General features: G+C 32.2%; 1 protein-coding gene across 2 annotated transcripts in view; it reads left to right on the plus strand.

Moving 5' to 3' along the window:
* Eip78C (Ecdysone-induced protein 78C) overlaps positions 1-17,888 on the plus strand; it is a 53,830-nt gene that overhangs the window by 29,851 nt on the left and 6,091 nt on the right. For both annotated transcript variants that reach the window (XM_085205894.1, XM_085205895.1), the window contains 3 exons: positions 9,759-9,874; positions 15,398-15,539; positions 15,911-16,195. In XM_085205894.1, the coding sequence (XP_085062020.1) occupies positions 9,759-9,874; positions 15,398-15,539; positions 15,911-16,195 (543 nt within the window). The remainder of the gene's footprint in view (positions 1-9,758; positions 9,875-15,397; positions 15,540-15,910; positions 16,196-17,888) is intronic.

Raw genomic sequence — 17,888 nt, forward strand, 5'->3', positions numbered from 1 at the left:
GGCACTGCTCGTTACTTTCTTGGAACATGTTATATAATCTCAGTGCAAAGTGCAAGCTAAAAATAATATACGCTGAATTCTGAGTTTATGTAACGCTAATAGACCTTTCCTTTCTTCGAGGCGTAGGTATTTAATTTGAAACAAATATAAAAGTGAATTTTATAAATTGTTACTAAACAATACATTTCTGAGTAAAGTTTTATTTTGAAATAACCATTTTCTAGACATTTATTTTTAGCTACGTAGAAGCCGAAGAAGGCTTTTTTTATTGTTGGGATGTTGAAATAGAATTAGGTGTTTAGTGCGTACATATTTTCATATTTTTTTATTACTTTTTAACTAATAAAGCATATATAATCATATTTTTCGTTTTACCTATGTACAAATAAATTTATCTTTTAAAACCAATTTTCAATACCAAGATTTATTATTTTATAATAACCAGTACAGTCCATTTGGTAAGCTTATTTCGTGTTATTGTGCACCAGTTCGACCAGCTAACTCTGTCTATTCACTTTTTTTGGACTCCAAACGGTAGAGATTTTCGCCCAACTCTCCTCAAGCGGAGACTGATACAAATGTAATATTTGTGTCATTAAGTTTTATATATTAAAAAGTAATCAAAATATGATAATGTTTTAACGTATACATATATGTTATGTATACATATCCGAAGTACAAAGTATATATCTTTTAAAATCCATTTATCGTTTGTGTATGTATTATAAACAGAACTGAATGCACGAACAAAATGAATGGAAGCGTTAAGTAATATTCCTCCCACGAGCGAAATACGAAATAGTTATTTATTGTTTAAACTGTGGAATTAATATAAAAAATAAAAATTAAATTAAATCAGCTTCACGATGTATCCCGCACACAGCCGGGTAGGCAGAGGGAACCTAGTGTTAAAACACTCTGTTCCCCATTTTCCGCCGAATTCTAGAGTCATTTTGTTGAGTGGCGGTACTCAACCCTGCGTTTTGCTTCGAAGGTTTTAAGAACCATTTAAATCATAACAAAAGTTTTCCTTAGAAGCCTTGCAATGAACTCAGTTCATATCATTAGATTCCGCCCGTTACGTTTCACTTTCCCGTGCAATAAAGATTCACTGAATTCGTTAGTACACCAAGTACCAGATTGAATTGACCTGGAAACCTCGCTAATTAATTTAGTTTTCCATGGAGGCTTAAGTAAAATAATAATAGGGCTATATACGAATGTTTAATGAATATCTTATTTTAAACGATATTGAACTTGAGATTAAATTCTTTTTGTATTTCACTTAGTATTTTAGTTGCAGTATTTTCTATATCGTAATATAAAAAAAAAAAAAAATACAAAAATGGTCAACTGAGTTGTACTCGCTCACGGAGATTTCCTTATCAATTTCAGTACACCTTATAAAAGTTGACAAACTTAAGTTTATACTCATTTTGTATGAAATGATCTACACACATAAGTTTATATTGGCATATTGCAGAATAATATGAATATAAATTTCTATATCATTATCACATCACATTTTTCCTTTATTTGTACTGTAGGTTGTCACTTCTTGACAAATTTCATGATAGTACACTAATATAAAATAAGTATAAATTCCTATAGTTAGTTAGTTAGTCACATTAGTTTTCCTATAAGTCCATTGAAATTTTACAATTTTAAGGCTTTAGCGTGCATTCAGTTTAGAGGACGTAATTTTTTTTATACTCAGTATAAGCTTAAGTTCAAGTTTATAAGATAACCACCATTGTCCCATCGTTCGCCATCTTGGAAAAAAGAGGGCAAAGGCTGTAACTCGTAAACTGGTTACCCTAGAGGAAGGTGTAGCAATGGTTCATAAAAAAACTCTAATCGTCCTATAAAAATATGACATCGCTTAAATTGAGCCCCCGAGGTCTGTCGGGCTGGACTATAAGTAAAAGTCAATACATACTAAAATATCTCTCTATTTTTTTAATCTTCAATCAAAAATTTTAAACATTTAACAAGATATCGACAACAATATGTTATTAAATGCTATACTCGTATGTACATTGCAATACGACAACAATAGTGGTATTATTAAATGTTTGTATATTAACTCAGAGTAAAAGACATCTAAGTAGTTTACGCGACGGTTGTAGATTCGATTATCACTCTGATGCACTGGTATGACGATAAAACGCGGCGTTGAATTCCTCATTCAATATCCAATGTCTTGAATATTGGTCGGTGCTTACGTAACGGAATATCTTAACGCAAGGTCCTGTCTGCCTTCTCTACTATGCGTGGAACCCAGCGTGAAGCTATATTTCTATCTGTATATATTTAATTTTATATACTTTTTATTATAATAACTTGATATGTCAGACAATAATTATAAATAGTATTTTAATATTCCGAAATGTACGGGTCAACTCGAGGTATGTAGATTGCAGTTAAATAGATTGCCAGAGCTCGTAAGCGGAGGGGCTTCTTGTTTATACGGATATCCGGATTTAGAATCACATCCATGGAACGGACTGTTTGACGAGTAATATTGGTTGGATTTGGTTTAGTATTGAAATTATCTATATCTATATATATAAAATCGAAAGGTCACTCACTCATCACGAAATCTCAGAAACTATATGTGCTAGGAATCTGAAATTTTGCATAGGAGTTACATAAGTAAGTGCTCGGTAAGACGGGAATTTGCAATATTCGACTTCTAAGGGGTTGTTTTTGGGGTTGAAAGTTTGTATGAAACTTCGTTACTACAAATGCTATGAGTCTTAAATTTTGCATGGACGTCACTTATAGGACGTAGGTACTCATGGAGACAGAAATTAATAATAACGTAGTTCACGCAGGCGAAGCCGCGGGCGGGCCGTTAGTATAGTATATATTTTTTATTTAGACATTAGAATAATACTGCTTATATATAAAAGGATAAATAAAAAATATGTATATATTGTACCTTGATGATGAGAAATGTTTGTCTTGTTCTTTATCTGAAATTAATGTTTATATTGTCCTATTAAATAATAATCATTTGTTTCAATGAAAATATATCCAAATTGTTGTGAAATAAATATTAACAGCAATATTAGAAGCAGTAGCGTGAAAAAATAATTTCTTGATTAGTATCGTACATAGAAAACTTAAATATATATATATAAAAATAAAACATTCAAGCGATGCTCTAATTAATATTATTTTTATTAAGTTTTTGACCTTGGTCAATCAACACAAAAAACCATTTGAATTCTTGTACGATCTTTAATTTAAATATGTTATTTTCAATTTCAATAGACTATTACATATACATATACTACATATACATATACGACTTTAAAATTTTTAAAGTCCCTCGGTATTGGCAAGCTTTCATCTTCCTCAATTAATCCCGACCTTAATTTGAATGTCCTGAATATGCATTTTTCAACATCTTCTGCCCTTGATATTAGTGTTAAATCCTCTTTCTATAAAATACTCTTTCTGAAATTCACAGTTTGCCGAAAATTAACCTCCCTACCTTTACCTTTTCTTCTATCAGTGATAATGATACCAAGAAAACCATTCTATCTATCTCCTCTAAAGCAGTAGGATCTGACGATATTAGTCGTGGTATGATCACCCTTATTTTACACATCCTTGTTCCTGTAATAACCCACATTATTAATTTTTCTTTTTCCTCTAGTCAGTTTCCCGTGATGTGGCGCAAGGCATTTGTTCTCCCACTTCCTAAAATATCTAATCCTATGCTACCGCCACATTTTCGTCCCATTTCTATCCTACCTTTCCTCTCTAAAATTCTAGAATCCACCGCTTACCAACAAATCTCTAAGCATTTTTCTAAATACAATCTATTAAACCCTCTACAGTCCGGATTTAGAACTGGTCATAGCACCACTACTGCTTTACTGAGAGTCACTGCAGACGTTAGATCAGCTATGGAAAATAAGCACTTAACTGTGCTTATTTTAATAGATTTCAGTAATGCATTCAATGCCGTAGACCATGATCTTCTTATTGCACTCTTATCCTGCGCTAACGTCTCCAGCACAGCTTTACAATGGTTTTCGTCTTATCTTCAGGGGCGTCGGCAGTCGGTTCGTGTAGGCCAGACCTCTTCTGACTGGCATGATGTGACAGCTGGTGTCCCTCAAGGCGGTATTCAATCTCCTCTTCTTTTTTCATTATTCATTAACTCCATCACTTCCGTTATAACCTCTCGATACCATCTTTATGCTGATGACTTGCAGCTTTATGAACACGCTAGTGTAGATAATATTGTTGGTGTTGTTAATTCTCTTAACAATAATCTCCGTAACATTTCGATTTGGTCGTCCAAATACGGAATAAATGTTAATCCTGACAAATATCAGGCTATAATTATCGGCAGCTCGCGACAGCTAGCCAAGCTCGATTACAGCAAACTGTCCAACTTAACATATAATGGCACGGTCATCAATTTCACCACCACTGTAAAAGACTTAGGTATTATAATTGATAATAAATTAACTTGGAGCAATCATGTGGCAGATATGTCCCGCAAAATTTACGCTTCCTTGCACTCAATGGTGCGCCTCAAAAATTTCTTACCTGTGCAGACCAAACTACAGTTGGTCAATACCTTGCTGCTTCTTATTATTGATTACGGTGATGCTTGCTCCTTGGATATGAATAAAGAACTGGTAAACAAGCTCGAGCGGATACTCAACACTTGCTACGCTTTATTTATAATCTCCGCAAGTAGGACCGTATATCATCTTGTAGGAGGCAGCTTGGCTGGCTTTCTGTGGCTGATCGTAGGAAGTCTAGAGTCCTTTGTTTGCTTTACTCCATCCTCTTCGATCCTCAGTCTCCCACTTATCTATCTTCTGACTTTTCCTTCCTTTCCTCTTTCCATGATAGATCCTTACGTTCCCAATCCAATTTTATGCTATCCACACCCCGGCATACGTCAGGGTTCATGTCTGACTCCTTTGCGGTCGCCGGAGTCCGGCTTTGGAATGAGCTACCCGAGCCCATAAGAAAAGCTCCCTCTCGTGAGGTATTCAAGCGCCGGGTAAAAGAGTATTTTTTTAAAAATAACATAAATATATAATATTCATCTATTTAATTAATTGTATATATTGGAGTATATATGGTATGCTATATTATTATGTGGTTTATATTTTTATGTATTTTTTTTTATTACTTTTATTTATAATATCCGTAATATTTTATTATAATTATATGTATAACTATTTATTATATGTATATTTATATATTTATTGGATGTACATGTATGTACATGTATGTATATGTATGTATATTTTACTTCTGCACACCTGCATACTTATTATCCCACATGACAAGGTTGGCTGGGAGAGAATGCTTTTAGCGTTAAGCCCGCCTTTTTTACATTGTTTTTTGTAATTTTGTGCAATAAAGTATATATAAATAAATAAATAAATATATTATAATTGTTAGGTAATAATAAATGTCGTAGTTCACAAATAGAAAGCATAATATTCCAACTATAGACAGTTTCTCTAACCGAGATTACTGATAACATGGAAACATCACGTCCACGTGCTTACTTAAGTTACTTCCCTTAATCTATACAAATCTTCATGTAAATATCTAGGGCATAAATACAGTATGCTATTATAATTCCTATGATTAAGTATACAAAGCCTTACCTTTTATAATATTTACTTTTATAATATATAAAATAATTATAATATATATTTTCATTTGTTCGTTCTGGTAATAAGGCAAAACGTGGTGTGTAGTTCCGCCGCTCTACACGGAAATCTCCGGATTTTGGACAGAAAATTGGAAACGGTTCCCTCGAGGATCTCTCTCCTCGATGTATGCGGGATATAAAATATATGTTATATTTGACGGATTATTTTTGTATTATTAGCCGTTGAATGACTTTTATCTGAACAATATTCAAAGCAATTTGTACCAATCGAATGTAGTAGAAGGAACGTATCCATTTCAATTTTCTTATATTTTTAACTGACACGAATATTTTAATAGTCTCTGTTTTACAAATATTATTTGAAATATATACCTAATATTTTTTTTTTGGTTTCACTTTTTGGAATACAATACAATGTAGGATACATTAGCAGGGTAGGCAGAAGGAAACTAGTGCTAAGAAAATCCATAGAAACACGGCGGAACTCGTTATCAGAGCGAGGAAATGAAAAAAATCATTGTCCCGAGTGGGAACCGAACCTATAACCGTCGCAATTACAGTCAAAGGCCTGTGACTCTACGTCACGATACAAACGTTACGTACATTTTTTATTTAAAATTAGACAATGCAAACATCTGCTTTATTTTTTTCTTCGCTTTCCTTTTGTTCCCTCTGGTGTCGAAGCAAAGCGCTTCGTTGAATTTCGTCATTCGAGAAGTCGTCAGAATTCGGCGGAAAATGGAGAAAGGAGATGATAGAGAACTATCATGATTAATGTCCAGTTAATAAGTCAGATTGTTCTTACACAAATTAATGCCCCAGCCTGCCATCAGAATAAAGGGAACTCCCGCTTTAAAAGTTTTAGATACAAATAATGCAAAATTTATCTCGTGGTATTTCATTAAAATATGTCAGACATCACGCCAATACTCATTATAATGTAAATAATAATTATTGTATGTATCTATATACATATACATGGGAAGGACGATAAGGATAAGTATATGGAAGATAAGTAAATTATTTATATAATAACAATAAAATTGACAAACAATAAAAAATAATGACAATAAATGTGAAGACCTAAAATGCTAGTTTAAGGAACGCGTTGATATCTTTTAAACCTGGCTTCGTTACATATAAGAAATATCGTGAAAATTATTTATGAAACTGTTCAAAACATTAATTATAATTTTTACTATCACATATTATATTATGTGGTAATAAAGTAATCATTAATGAGATCTTCGTGGCCCATGGGGAACAGACGTGCGACTGTAAATGCGACGATGGTGGGTTCGATTCCCACTCGGGGGCGCCTCGAACGAGCCCCGGTAACGAGGCAGGAATTCTTGTGGTATTGCGTGTTGAATGCCGAGTCTTCATGGGAACGTAGTGTCTTAAAGCTAGATCTTTTTTTTGATAGGATAGAGTGTATGTTTGAAATATTACATTTATATCTAATATTAATAAATAAAATCTCATTCATTTCACAGTTTACCACAGGTCTGTAGTAGGGCCATTAACTAACTGTTGCACAGATTTATATTTAAACTAGTGGATTCGAACTATACCAATATTTATTAAATATATTTATGAAATTATTTTCAATTTTCAATAGAGAGATGTGTTAAGCAAGCTCATTTTGAGTGACGTTTTCTAACAACAAACTTTGCAAATCGTTGCTTAGCAACGGTCCCATAGCGACGGTTGCTATTAACATGGCAGAATAAATTGTATGTCGAATTAATAAGTATTTTATTATATTGGTATATATCGAAAATATTACAAATATGAGAAAAAAAAGTATCCTATGTTCATCCCGAGACCCTCAAGTATCTCTATATATCTATATGAGTATTTTATCACAATTAAATGAGCGGATTGGCCCTGATTGCGTAAAAGACAGACAGACCGACAGAGTTACTTTCGAATTTATAATAAAGTTGTGGATGTAGTAGCAGCCGATATTTTCAATATCCCTCAAAGCGTGTCGCATCCATGGCTGTCAAAGCCATCTATTCAAATATTATATTCAATCCATGGCCTTATTAAGCATAAATTGAATTGGCCATTATGTTCGGTATGTCCTATCTCAGTGAAACGTATCGATTTAAATGTTAGAGAATGTTTATGAAATGCTGAAATGGACAGGTGCAACTTTTTGAATAGATTTAGAATAATATTATTATTTTCCCCAACTTTCGGTGAATTTTCCAGGCAATGCGTGTTGAGTGGCGGAAGACAAAGCCGCGCTTTGCCTCCACCAGAGCGAAGAAAATGGAAATATAAATTAAATAAATATTTCACTTCCTATATAGAATATATAGTGGGAATCGAACCCACACTTTGTGCTCATGCGCGACGATTGACCTCGACATGTAGTGTTAATCACACATATTATACTTTAACGAGCGGTCTGTTGATGAAAAATGTAGGCGCTGTCTATTCGTTTTCAGATATGTGCAATACTGCATATCTATAATCGACTTTGACTTTCACATACGTTTTACAAAAGCTTTTAACGTGAAAATCGAGTCTGACATAGTCAAAGCGTCGAACCCATTTTAAATATTCATTTTAACCAGTACTTTATTTAGTACTACCTTGTAAATTAATTAAAACTAAAAGATTATTCATTGTCTGAGTTAATTGGAATAGGTTTTTATGGTCATATAAGTTTTGATATACAATAAAAACGAATAATTTCCTTACACGTGCCAGAAATACGAGTACTTGTGCAAAGTATTATGTTTACCCATAATATTAAATAGCTCTTTTAAATTACTATGGCATCGCTGTAATTTGTGTGTTTTAGTGTTTTTTTCTAAATAAATTGTATATAAAAGTATTTATTTATATTGTTTGATAAGCCTGTAATGGAGCCTTGTTTTTGCCTGTAAATTGATAAGTTGATATTTATAAAGATCTATACAGTAAGAGATTAAATTATTTAAAAACACCATATCCAATTATTAAAAAAAATATATATATTGGTAAGAATGTTATATTATAATCGAAATAAAGGATGATACGCAAATTATAGAGTATAGTCGGTGGTACATATTAAAAATTTATTTAAAGAATCATATTTTTATAAAAATATATATTTATATAACTTCCAATTTTTTTTTATGAACTAACTAAATATTTAATTTGGAAAATAATTTGGAACTGAAATAATGCTCTAGAAGTTCCTATGAGTTTACACTAACATGATGGTACAGAAAAGAGCCAGTATTTACCGTAGCATACAGTAAAATGGGAAATGTCACCCCGTCTCTTTAGAGATTTACGCTACGACTGTAAAACTACAGGACAGATTTTAATGACATTTGCAGTTTCATGCCTTAGAGGCTTGAACTGAATGCACAACAAACAAATGTTTGCTTCTTTTTTTGTCGGCAGTGTACAAAAGAGATATAAGTATATACCTATTACTATTATTAAATGAAGAGAGTATTATGAGATTATATTTCATAATAATAATAAACTTTATGTAGTGAGCTTCAAAGTGAATTTTAATTAATAATCATATTAGTTATTTATAGTATAAACAAAAATTATTAAATACTGGCTTAAAATTTGGTAATATATTACTTGAATGATTCTAAAATAAAAAGTATTAGTTGGCGTAAAAGAATATTTTATGTACAGTGCGTTAGGATGAAGCCTACCAGTTTAACTCTGGGCTCTCTTTGTGGTTCGATTAGCACTCGAGGAAATGAAATATTTTATAAAAAATAAAAAAAATCAGTTGCACGCTGTATCCCGCGCAGGGAAAGCAGAGGGAATCTAGTGTTAAGACACTCCGTTCTCCATTTTTGAGTGGTGGAACTCAACGCCGCGCTTTGCCTCGACACCAGATCGGATAAAATGAAAATATTAAATATTTTCATTTCGCTTCCCTAACAAAAAGGTAGAGGCCTTCGTGTCGCAGCGACACAAGGGTGTAGCGCGACGGTTGTGGGTTCGATCCCCACACGAAATAAAATAAAATATCCCCTATATATAATAAGATTCCCTTCGCCTATCCTGCTATGAGCGTTATACAGGATGACGCTAATAAAATGTATATTTCTAAATATTACAGAACAACAAGCGGACAGCGCAGGCCCAAGCAGCGGGAGAACAGCGGCGTTGTGCAAAGTGTGCGGGGACAAGGCATCGGGGTACCATTACGGTGTTACTTCGTGCGAGGGTTGCAAGGTGAGTGCAGTTGCAGCGGCGCGGAGGACGCGCGCGGACGCCGGCTGCTACGCCGTAGCGCTACGGCGCGTATGGTAAGTGCCGGTATGGTAAGTTCGGGTAAGTATCTCGTTTGTAAAGATCGTTTTCGTTCATTTAATTTTGAAAATTTTCTTTTCTTTATATTATTATTAATGTGGTTGCATGAAATAGTTTTGGTATATATACATATGTACTGTCAGACTTTTTGCTATATTTTGTTTGTTTTTGTTTTAATTTAGTTTTAAAGGTTTTTCGTTGGTACTTAATTTTAATGTAAAAAACTTGGATTAGAATTTACTTTACTTTTTGTTTATAGATCTCAATCGTTGCAGTCTGTTAAATGTTTAAATATTATACATGTAAATTTTAAATTTAAACTTCAACAGTTTTGACACAATGAATATTTGGTAGTTGGCAAAAAAATGAATTGTTATTTAAAAACAATAGGTCTATAAGCATCGAGGGCTTTAATAGTCACAGATGAAATACCACAGGATGTCATGGGATTTTGACAATAGCTATCCGCTTTCATCGAAAACGTAATAACAGTTTAAAAGCTCGTAAAGTTTCAACGTAAAGTCTGCTTTAAGCTTTATTAGGGAGTAAAAATAGCCATTTCCACGTTCTGTCGGCCACAGTTGTCACTGCTCACTTTGCGATTAAATTTAGAGGTGGGTATATATTTTTTGAAAAAGGTTTTATTTAACCTTTCATAATTATTTTGTCGTACTTACATAATGACCTGGTAATTGATATTTAAAATTAAAACTATAATATTATACGTCCTATTAAGCTTGTGAGATTTTAATTTTAATTTGATTTCATTATTGCTTAGTATTTATTGACAAATTGATTATATTATACTATAATTCTACTACTGTCGCCCGTGACGAGCGCAGTCATTGAAACTTGCAAACATTTACCACGTGGATCTTCCAACTTATGTTTTCATTCAACTTCTAAAGGACCCGGACGCGGCTTCGCCTGCTTGAACTATAAGAATATTTATTAAATATATTTATAAAATTATTTGCATTTTTTAATAGAATTATTAAAAAAATATAAGCCTAAATAATCAAAAGAAGACTTGTTGTTAAGTAAAATATATGAGTATTTAAAATGAACAAACAAAAGATGTAAAAGTAACTAAAGGAAATTCTTAATATTAGAAAAAGTACCTAAAGTTTTCCGTGTGCGCGTACATAATACCTACTCTAACTAAACATTTTTCCATATTAAATACGATAATTTTTCGCGAAAAATATCACATAAAATACCAAATGAATAAAATTATGATATATTAAGTGTATAACATCGGCATAGATATAAATAACATTAAATAAAAAGTAGCGGACAATGTCGCGTAGGATCAAGCTTTACACCACTCCAAAAAACTACATACTTTTAAAACTACACTTTGGTTCTCTTCTAATAGAGTTCGAGTTCAATTTTTATTAGAATAGAACCAAAAAAAAGTATAAATTAATTGTAAACAGCAAATAATTACATAAAAATTAACAGTAGTTCGAAAATGTATGAAAATTTACAAAACCATTAAAGTCATCTGCCCGTTCGCGTCGGTCATACTAGGCCGCCCGAAGGCTAGGTCATTTCGAATCAGTGACATCTCCTTAATTATTTATTAGAATGTTATACAGTAAACTATAATTTCAATCTAGATGAAATGCTAAAAGTGACTAATATATTTATTTTCATAAGAATGAATATCAAATTATAGAAAATACATTAACAAAATCCCGATACATTTTAAGTAAATTCATTAAAATGGTTACGTTGCTCAACCTTCAGACATAAACATACATGGGTCATAATCAGAAAAAGTGTACATTTTGTGTCTTTTCTTGTCCCGCTACTTTGAATGCGTTTTAAAAATACAATTTTAAAGATAATTTAAATATTTTGCCATTTAAGATAAATTTACTTATTAACTTAAAGATTTTTGTAATATTTTATTATGTATTATGGCTAATAATAGTATTTTTTGTTAGTTGCAAAAAACTTTTCAAAATGCTTCCATACAATTTTTCGTGTCCCATTCACCACTTTACTTTTTAAAAATTGATTTGTTACGAATGTTTATGGTTTTATTTGATTTCAGATATGTTTATATTACTTTACTTTATGCAAAATATTAAATAAAAATACTTTTATTGATACATTATTTAATAAATAATATATATGAATTAAGTAAATTTGTCCCAAAATATTGTCTTTTTGTTACTCAGGGCTAGTAACGTACAATTAAAATATGAACGCAATTATTTTGAATGGTGTTTAATATTAGTTTTTATTGTGGCACCATTATTCTAAAAGTCAATGCTGTCGTAGCTACAACCAGTAGTGTTCTCGCAGCAGTAGAGGGGTTCAAATGTTTTAGAGTGAATGCGTGAAATTACATCTCAGGGTTATAAACGGCTTTTATTTTGGTAAGTATTCTATAATTTCGTTTTCTTGTTTATGTTATTTGCTTCTTTTTACAAAATCTCAAAAAAGAACTTCAGTGCTTGCACATGCAACACGCAGCTTATGAGCAAATATTTAAAAAGGTTAGAATTTCTCAGACTTTATTCTCAATTGCGTTATATTTCGTTACGTAACGAAACTGAGAAAATATGAAGCCTAGTTCATAATTACGTACGTTTTATATGTATATAAAAAAAAATTGCTGGCATATGAAAAAAATAATTGGTGACTTTTGATAACCTAAAGTAACCAAAAATTATGATTTTTAAGTTTTTTGCCTGTTTGCTTGTTTGTCTAATGTGTTTGTGCACGCTTATCTCAGAAACGGCTTAACCGATTTAGTTAAAAACATTTTTTTATTCTTCCTGAAATTAGTTGTGATTTTGTAATTACTATTTTTTTCTCTGGAGATAGTGAATTAATAAATATGTAGTTCAAGTGGGTGAAGCTTTTATTTAAAAACATATACGTTCTGTACTAGCGTTGTTAAAGATCTAAACAATAAACATAAAATATTATTAAATATCTATTGATAAATATTTTTTTATTTTCAGTAAGCGTCATGGCTCCTATGTCAAATGCTGAAACACATAAAAGATATAGAGAACGTCTTAAAAAGACCAATCCTATTAAATATGAAGATATGCGGAATAAACACTTACAAAGAATTAAACTTAATTCCCGTGATAACGACTCAAATTTTGATATATTTTAAAGTGGATTTAATTTTATCATTAACTTTGTGATCTCTAACTAGAAATAGAAGTTTATTACGTTACGAACTAGCATTATTATATTGTTAATATTGTCACTTTGTTATGTTTTCTTACATTTATAATCTGTTAATTCAACGATTGAATCTTTAAAATTTTAATTTGTGTCTCATTAAATAAAAACAACAGTAGTTTTATTCGTATAATATCCTTACTTTGTTGTGTATAATGCCTTATATCATCAGTTTCGTAACAAACATTATCAGTGTTGTTACTTATCAGTTACGTTACGAATTCGAAAATGTCCACTTTTCTGATTATGACCCACATACATATATAATCGCGGACTTTTTTAAACAATATTTAAGGGACAATATTTTTGTAAAATATTGTTTGTATGTGTCTCTTAAGGTTGAGTTGGCACGAGCCATGTATGCGTTAAGCAAGCATTTTGGGTGACGTTTTCTTAAATCAACAAACTTTGCAAACCGTTGCTAAGCAACGGTTGCGTAGCGACGGTTGTTATTAACATAGCGGAATAAATTGCATGTTTAATTAATAAGTATTTTAAATATTACAAATATGAGAAAAAAAGTAACCTATGTTCATCCCAAGACCCTCCAGAATCTCTATATGAGTATTTTATCAGAATTAAATTAGCCGCTTTGGCCCTAATTGTGTAACAGACACACAGAGTTACTTTCTTATTTATAATATAGATATGGATGTAAGAAATATCCATCATACCAATTCAATTATTATATTATAGTGCAGCTTATCATTTAGTTCCATATTAGATATTCTGGAGCTTTGACTTTTTCATGTCAATAAATATGCTCAGAAAGCTGAACACCTTTTCGAGATATTATATCTTAATGCTAGTTGCCTTATCGAGTAGGTCGACAACTGTCTGACAACTTATGTCTATTGTGGTTCTACATCAACTCTATGGAAAAAATGTATTGAAATCCTTCTAGTAGTACTGAAAATATGAGATAACAAACAACAGACAGGCAGACAGCAAAATAGAGTAGCATAATAGAATAGAAAGTTTATATTTTATTCCAATTTTTTCGTAATAATATTATAGTATAAATTATCTAGGGCAGTGTATTATAAACTAATGCATTCAGAAAAAAATCAGGAAGTTGCTAAATTTTACAGTCGGAAGTACGGATTAGAAAAGATAAAATACCAAAGATAATTGATACAGATATATAATTTATCTTTATTTCAAATAAATGTATATTTATAAATCCGTCGTGGTACTGTGGTGGGGCGGGCGGCTGTAAACGCGACGGTTTTGGGTTCCATTCTAATTTGGAATGAAATATTTAATATTTCCTCGCCCCTCTAACGAGGCAAAGTGTGGCGTTAAGTTCCACCAATGAACACGCAATCCCTCCTGAATTCAGCGAAAAATGGAGAACGGAGTTAGGTTCCCGATTCCCTTTCCACTTTTATGTACCTGTGGGATACAATGTAAAGCTAAAAATTTTATATTTTACTGATCAATATCCAATTAATGCGATAGGAGGTACACGTATTTTACATTTCTTCAACTACGACTTAATTTTATAAATTGCGATATTGGGTGACATTAAAAAAAAGAAATTTCTGCATTTAAAGGTTTTCCCTTACAAATCACACGAAAGTTAAACAGCACAAACTTTTGCAAAGAAAACGTTGTATTGCATTAAAAATGTGATTTTAGAAATTTTGAATCTCGCTACTCTACTTAGCAACCTTATAAACACCATTGTATACAGAGAAGACTTTCCAAACTTTTAATAACTTCAAAGTTAAAAAAGTGTAAATAAATGAACTTTGACTTTATGTAGAAATTAAATATAAAACCTATTTCTTTCTCAATTATTCTTGAGTGGCTGCTATAGTGACATATTTCGAAATTCACTAAGTGTTGACTACTATAGAAAGAACTTAAGAACTTTTAAATTATTTTATTTTGTACTACATAAAAAATATTAACCTCATCCATAATAAACCGAGATCCCAGGGCCCCCAGACCTACGTCATTTTAGCAAAGCTGAAATTTTGAGGATTAATAGTTTAATATATAGTTAAGACTATATGCATACTCTCTAACTTGAAAGTGAGGGCCTTACGGATACAGATATATATATATATATATATATATAGATATAGACATAGATATATATATAGATATAGATATAGATATAGATATAGATATAGATATATTAGCAAAATCTTAACATTTATTCATTCATTTAAATAATAATTCTATAAATAACATTTTTAAAAGTATTGTTTATTTAATTTACAGGGTTTCTTCCGAAGAAGCATTCAAAGACAAATTGAGTACCGTTGCCTCCGTGACGGTAAGTGTCTCGTGATCCGCCTCAACAGAAACCGTTGCCAGTTCTGTCGGTTTAAAAAGTGCCTCGCCGTCGGCATGAGTCGAGATTGTGAGTATATATTATATACGTTTTAAAAACACCTTTAAATATATAAGAGACCAGTCGTGGCGCAGGGGCAAAAAGTGTGATCCATACTCGAGGAAATGAAATATTTATTTAAATTTATATTTTCATTTTAGCTTCACGTATCTCGCAGACAGCAGGGTAGCCAGAGGGTACCTAGTGTTAAGACACTCCGTTCCCCACTTTCCGCCAAGTTGTGGAGGCGTTGCGTGTTGAGTAGCGGAAGTCAATGCAGCGCTTTGCCTCGGCACCAAAGCGAAGAAATGGAAATATAAATTTATTTAATTTATTTCACAATTTGCATCGGTTCTATACAATCGCATACAGTCTTTGTAAACGAGACTTTACTTCACCAGCTGTCCGCTACGGAAGAGTTCCAAAGCGACCGAGAGAGGCGGCGGCCGCTGACCACACTGAAGAATCATCTAACGCCATGGCGTCGGGCTCCGCCCCGCCAGCCCAGCCGGATCCACAGCCTATAGAAGAAGTGAACCTGGACCCCATGCAAAGAGATTTCTTACAAAAAGTAGCCAGGGAGATCGTCAGAGCTCATCGAGACTACAACACGTATAAGGACGAAGTAAAGTCCACTTCACAGATTCGGAATATAGAAATAAAAATCGAAGAACCGGACACGGGAGGTAGGTTCCCGATTCTGTTATTTACTTTCGCTAATTTCGTGTTGAGTGGCAGTACTCAACGCCGCGCTTTACCTCGATACCAGAGCGAAGAAATTGAAATATAAATTTAAATAAATATTGAATTTCCTGGAGTGGGCATCGAACCCACAACCAATCAGTTTACAGTCATATTGTGTGCCCCTGCACATTTCATGGCATTGTATGTCGAGTGGCGGATCTTATAGCGAAGAAATGAAAATAGTAAATATTTCTTTTCGTCGAGTGGGAATCGAACTCATAACCTGTTGCGTTTACTGTCACACGCTTGAGCCCCTGCGCCACGACTGGCCTCTAAGAAATAGAAAGTAAGCCTCACTTCTATACAGTAACATCATCTGCGTAGTTGACTATTCTTAGCAAGATAAATATCCGCTACACGAGTCGGTCAAGTGGATATCGTTATTTCAAAAATACTAGTGCCGGGCAGGTGCGGATTGAAGTCTTAAGTAATATCGACTCGATAAAAAATTTCATAACAATACATGTCTATCAGATTAATACTTTAAGCAAAAGAACAAAAAATAAAGGGCCGAGGTATTTCAAAATATAATAAAAAATATCTTCTGGAAAATAATAAATAATAATTTATAGATATTGTTTATCTTCTAAAGCAGTTAGTGTGCTCCGAAAAAGCATTAGAATAGTATAGAACTTTATGATAAACTAGTGTAAATATTAAAGTAACTAAAGGCATTGATATATCATAAAATCCATACCTATATTATAAATTCGAAAGTAACTCTGTCAGTCTGTCTGTCTTTTACGCAATCAGGCCCAAACCGCTAATTTTATTGTGATAAATACTCATATAGAGATACTTGAGGGTCTCGGGATGAACATAGGATACTTTTTTTCTCATATTTGTAATATTTTCGATATATACCAATATATTAAAATAATTAATTTGACATGCAATTTATTCCGCCATGTTAATAACAATCGTCGCTATGCGTTGCTAAGCAACAGCTTGCAAAGTTTGTTGTTTTAAGAAAACGTCACCCAAAGTGAGTTTGCTTAATGCATACATGGCGCGCGCTGATATAGATTTGTATACATTAACAAAAATTAGATGATTTCTATAATTTGATATTCATCCTTATGAAAATAAATATAATAGTCACTTTTAGCATTTCATCTAGATGGAAATTATAGTTTACTGTATAACATTCTAATAAATAAGATGTCACTGATTCCAAATGACCTAGCCTACGAGTGGTATAGTATGACCGACGCGAACGGGCAGATAACTTTGATGATTTTGTAAATTTATATATATTTTCGAATTACTATAATTTTTTATGTAATTATTTGCTGCTTATAATTAATTTATCTCAGTTCGGTTCGGTTATCTATACCGATGTTATACACTTAAAATATTGTAATTTTAATCATTTGGGATTTTATTTAATATTGTTCGCAAAAATTAATCATTATTTAATATAGAACGCGCGCACGGCAAACTTTAGGTACTTTTTCTAATATTAAGAATTTCCTTTAGTTACTTTTACTTCTTTTGTTTGTTCATTTCGGTTTCTCAGATATTTTTTCTAATAATAAATTTCCATTTATTTTTTAACTTATTTTAATTATTTAGGCTTATATTTTTGCGGGCGTAGCCGCGTCCGGGTCCACTAGTATATATATAAAACTAATG

Source organism: Heliconius melpomene, chromosome 21 (genome assembly GCF_056956725.1).
Source record: "Heliconius melpomene rosina isolate 202511_hmr_F chromosome 21, ASM5695672v1, whole genome shotgun sequence".
NCBI lineage: Eukaryota > Metazoa > Arthropoda > Insecta > Lepidoptera > Nymphalidae > Heliconius > Heliconius melpomene.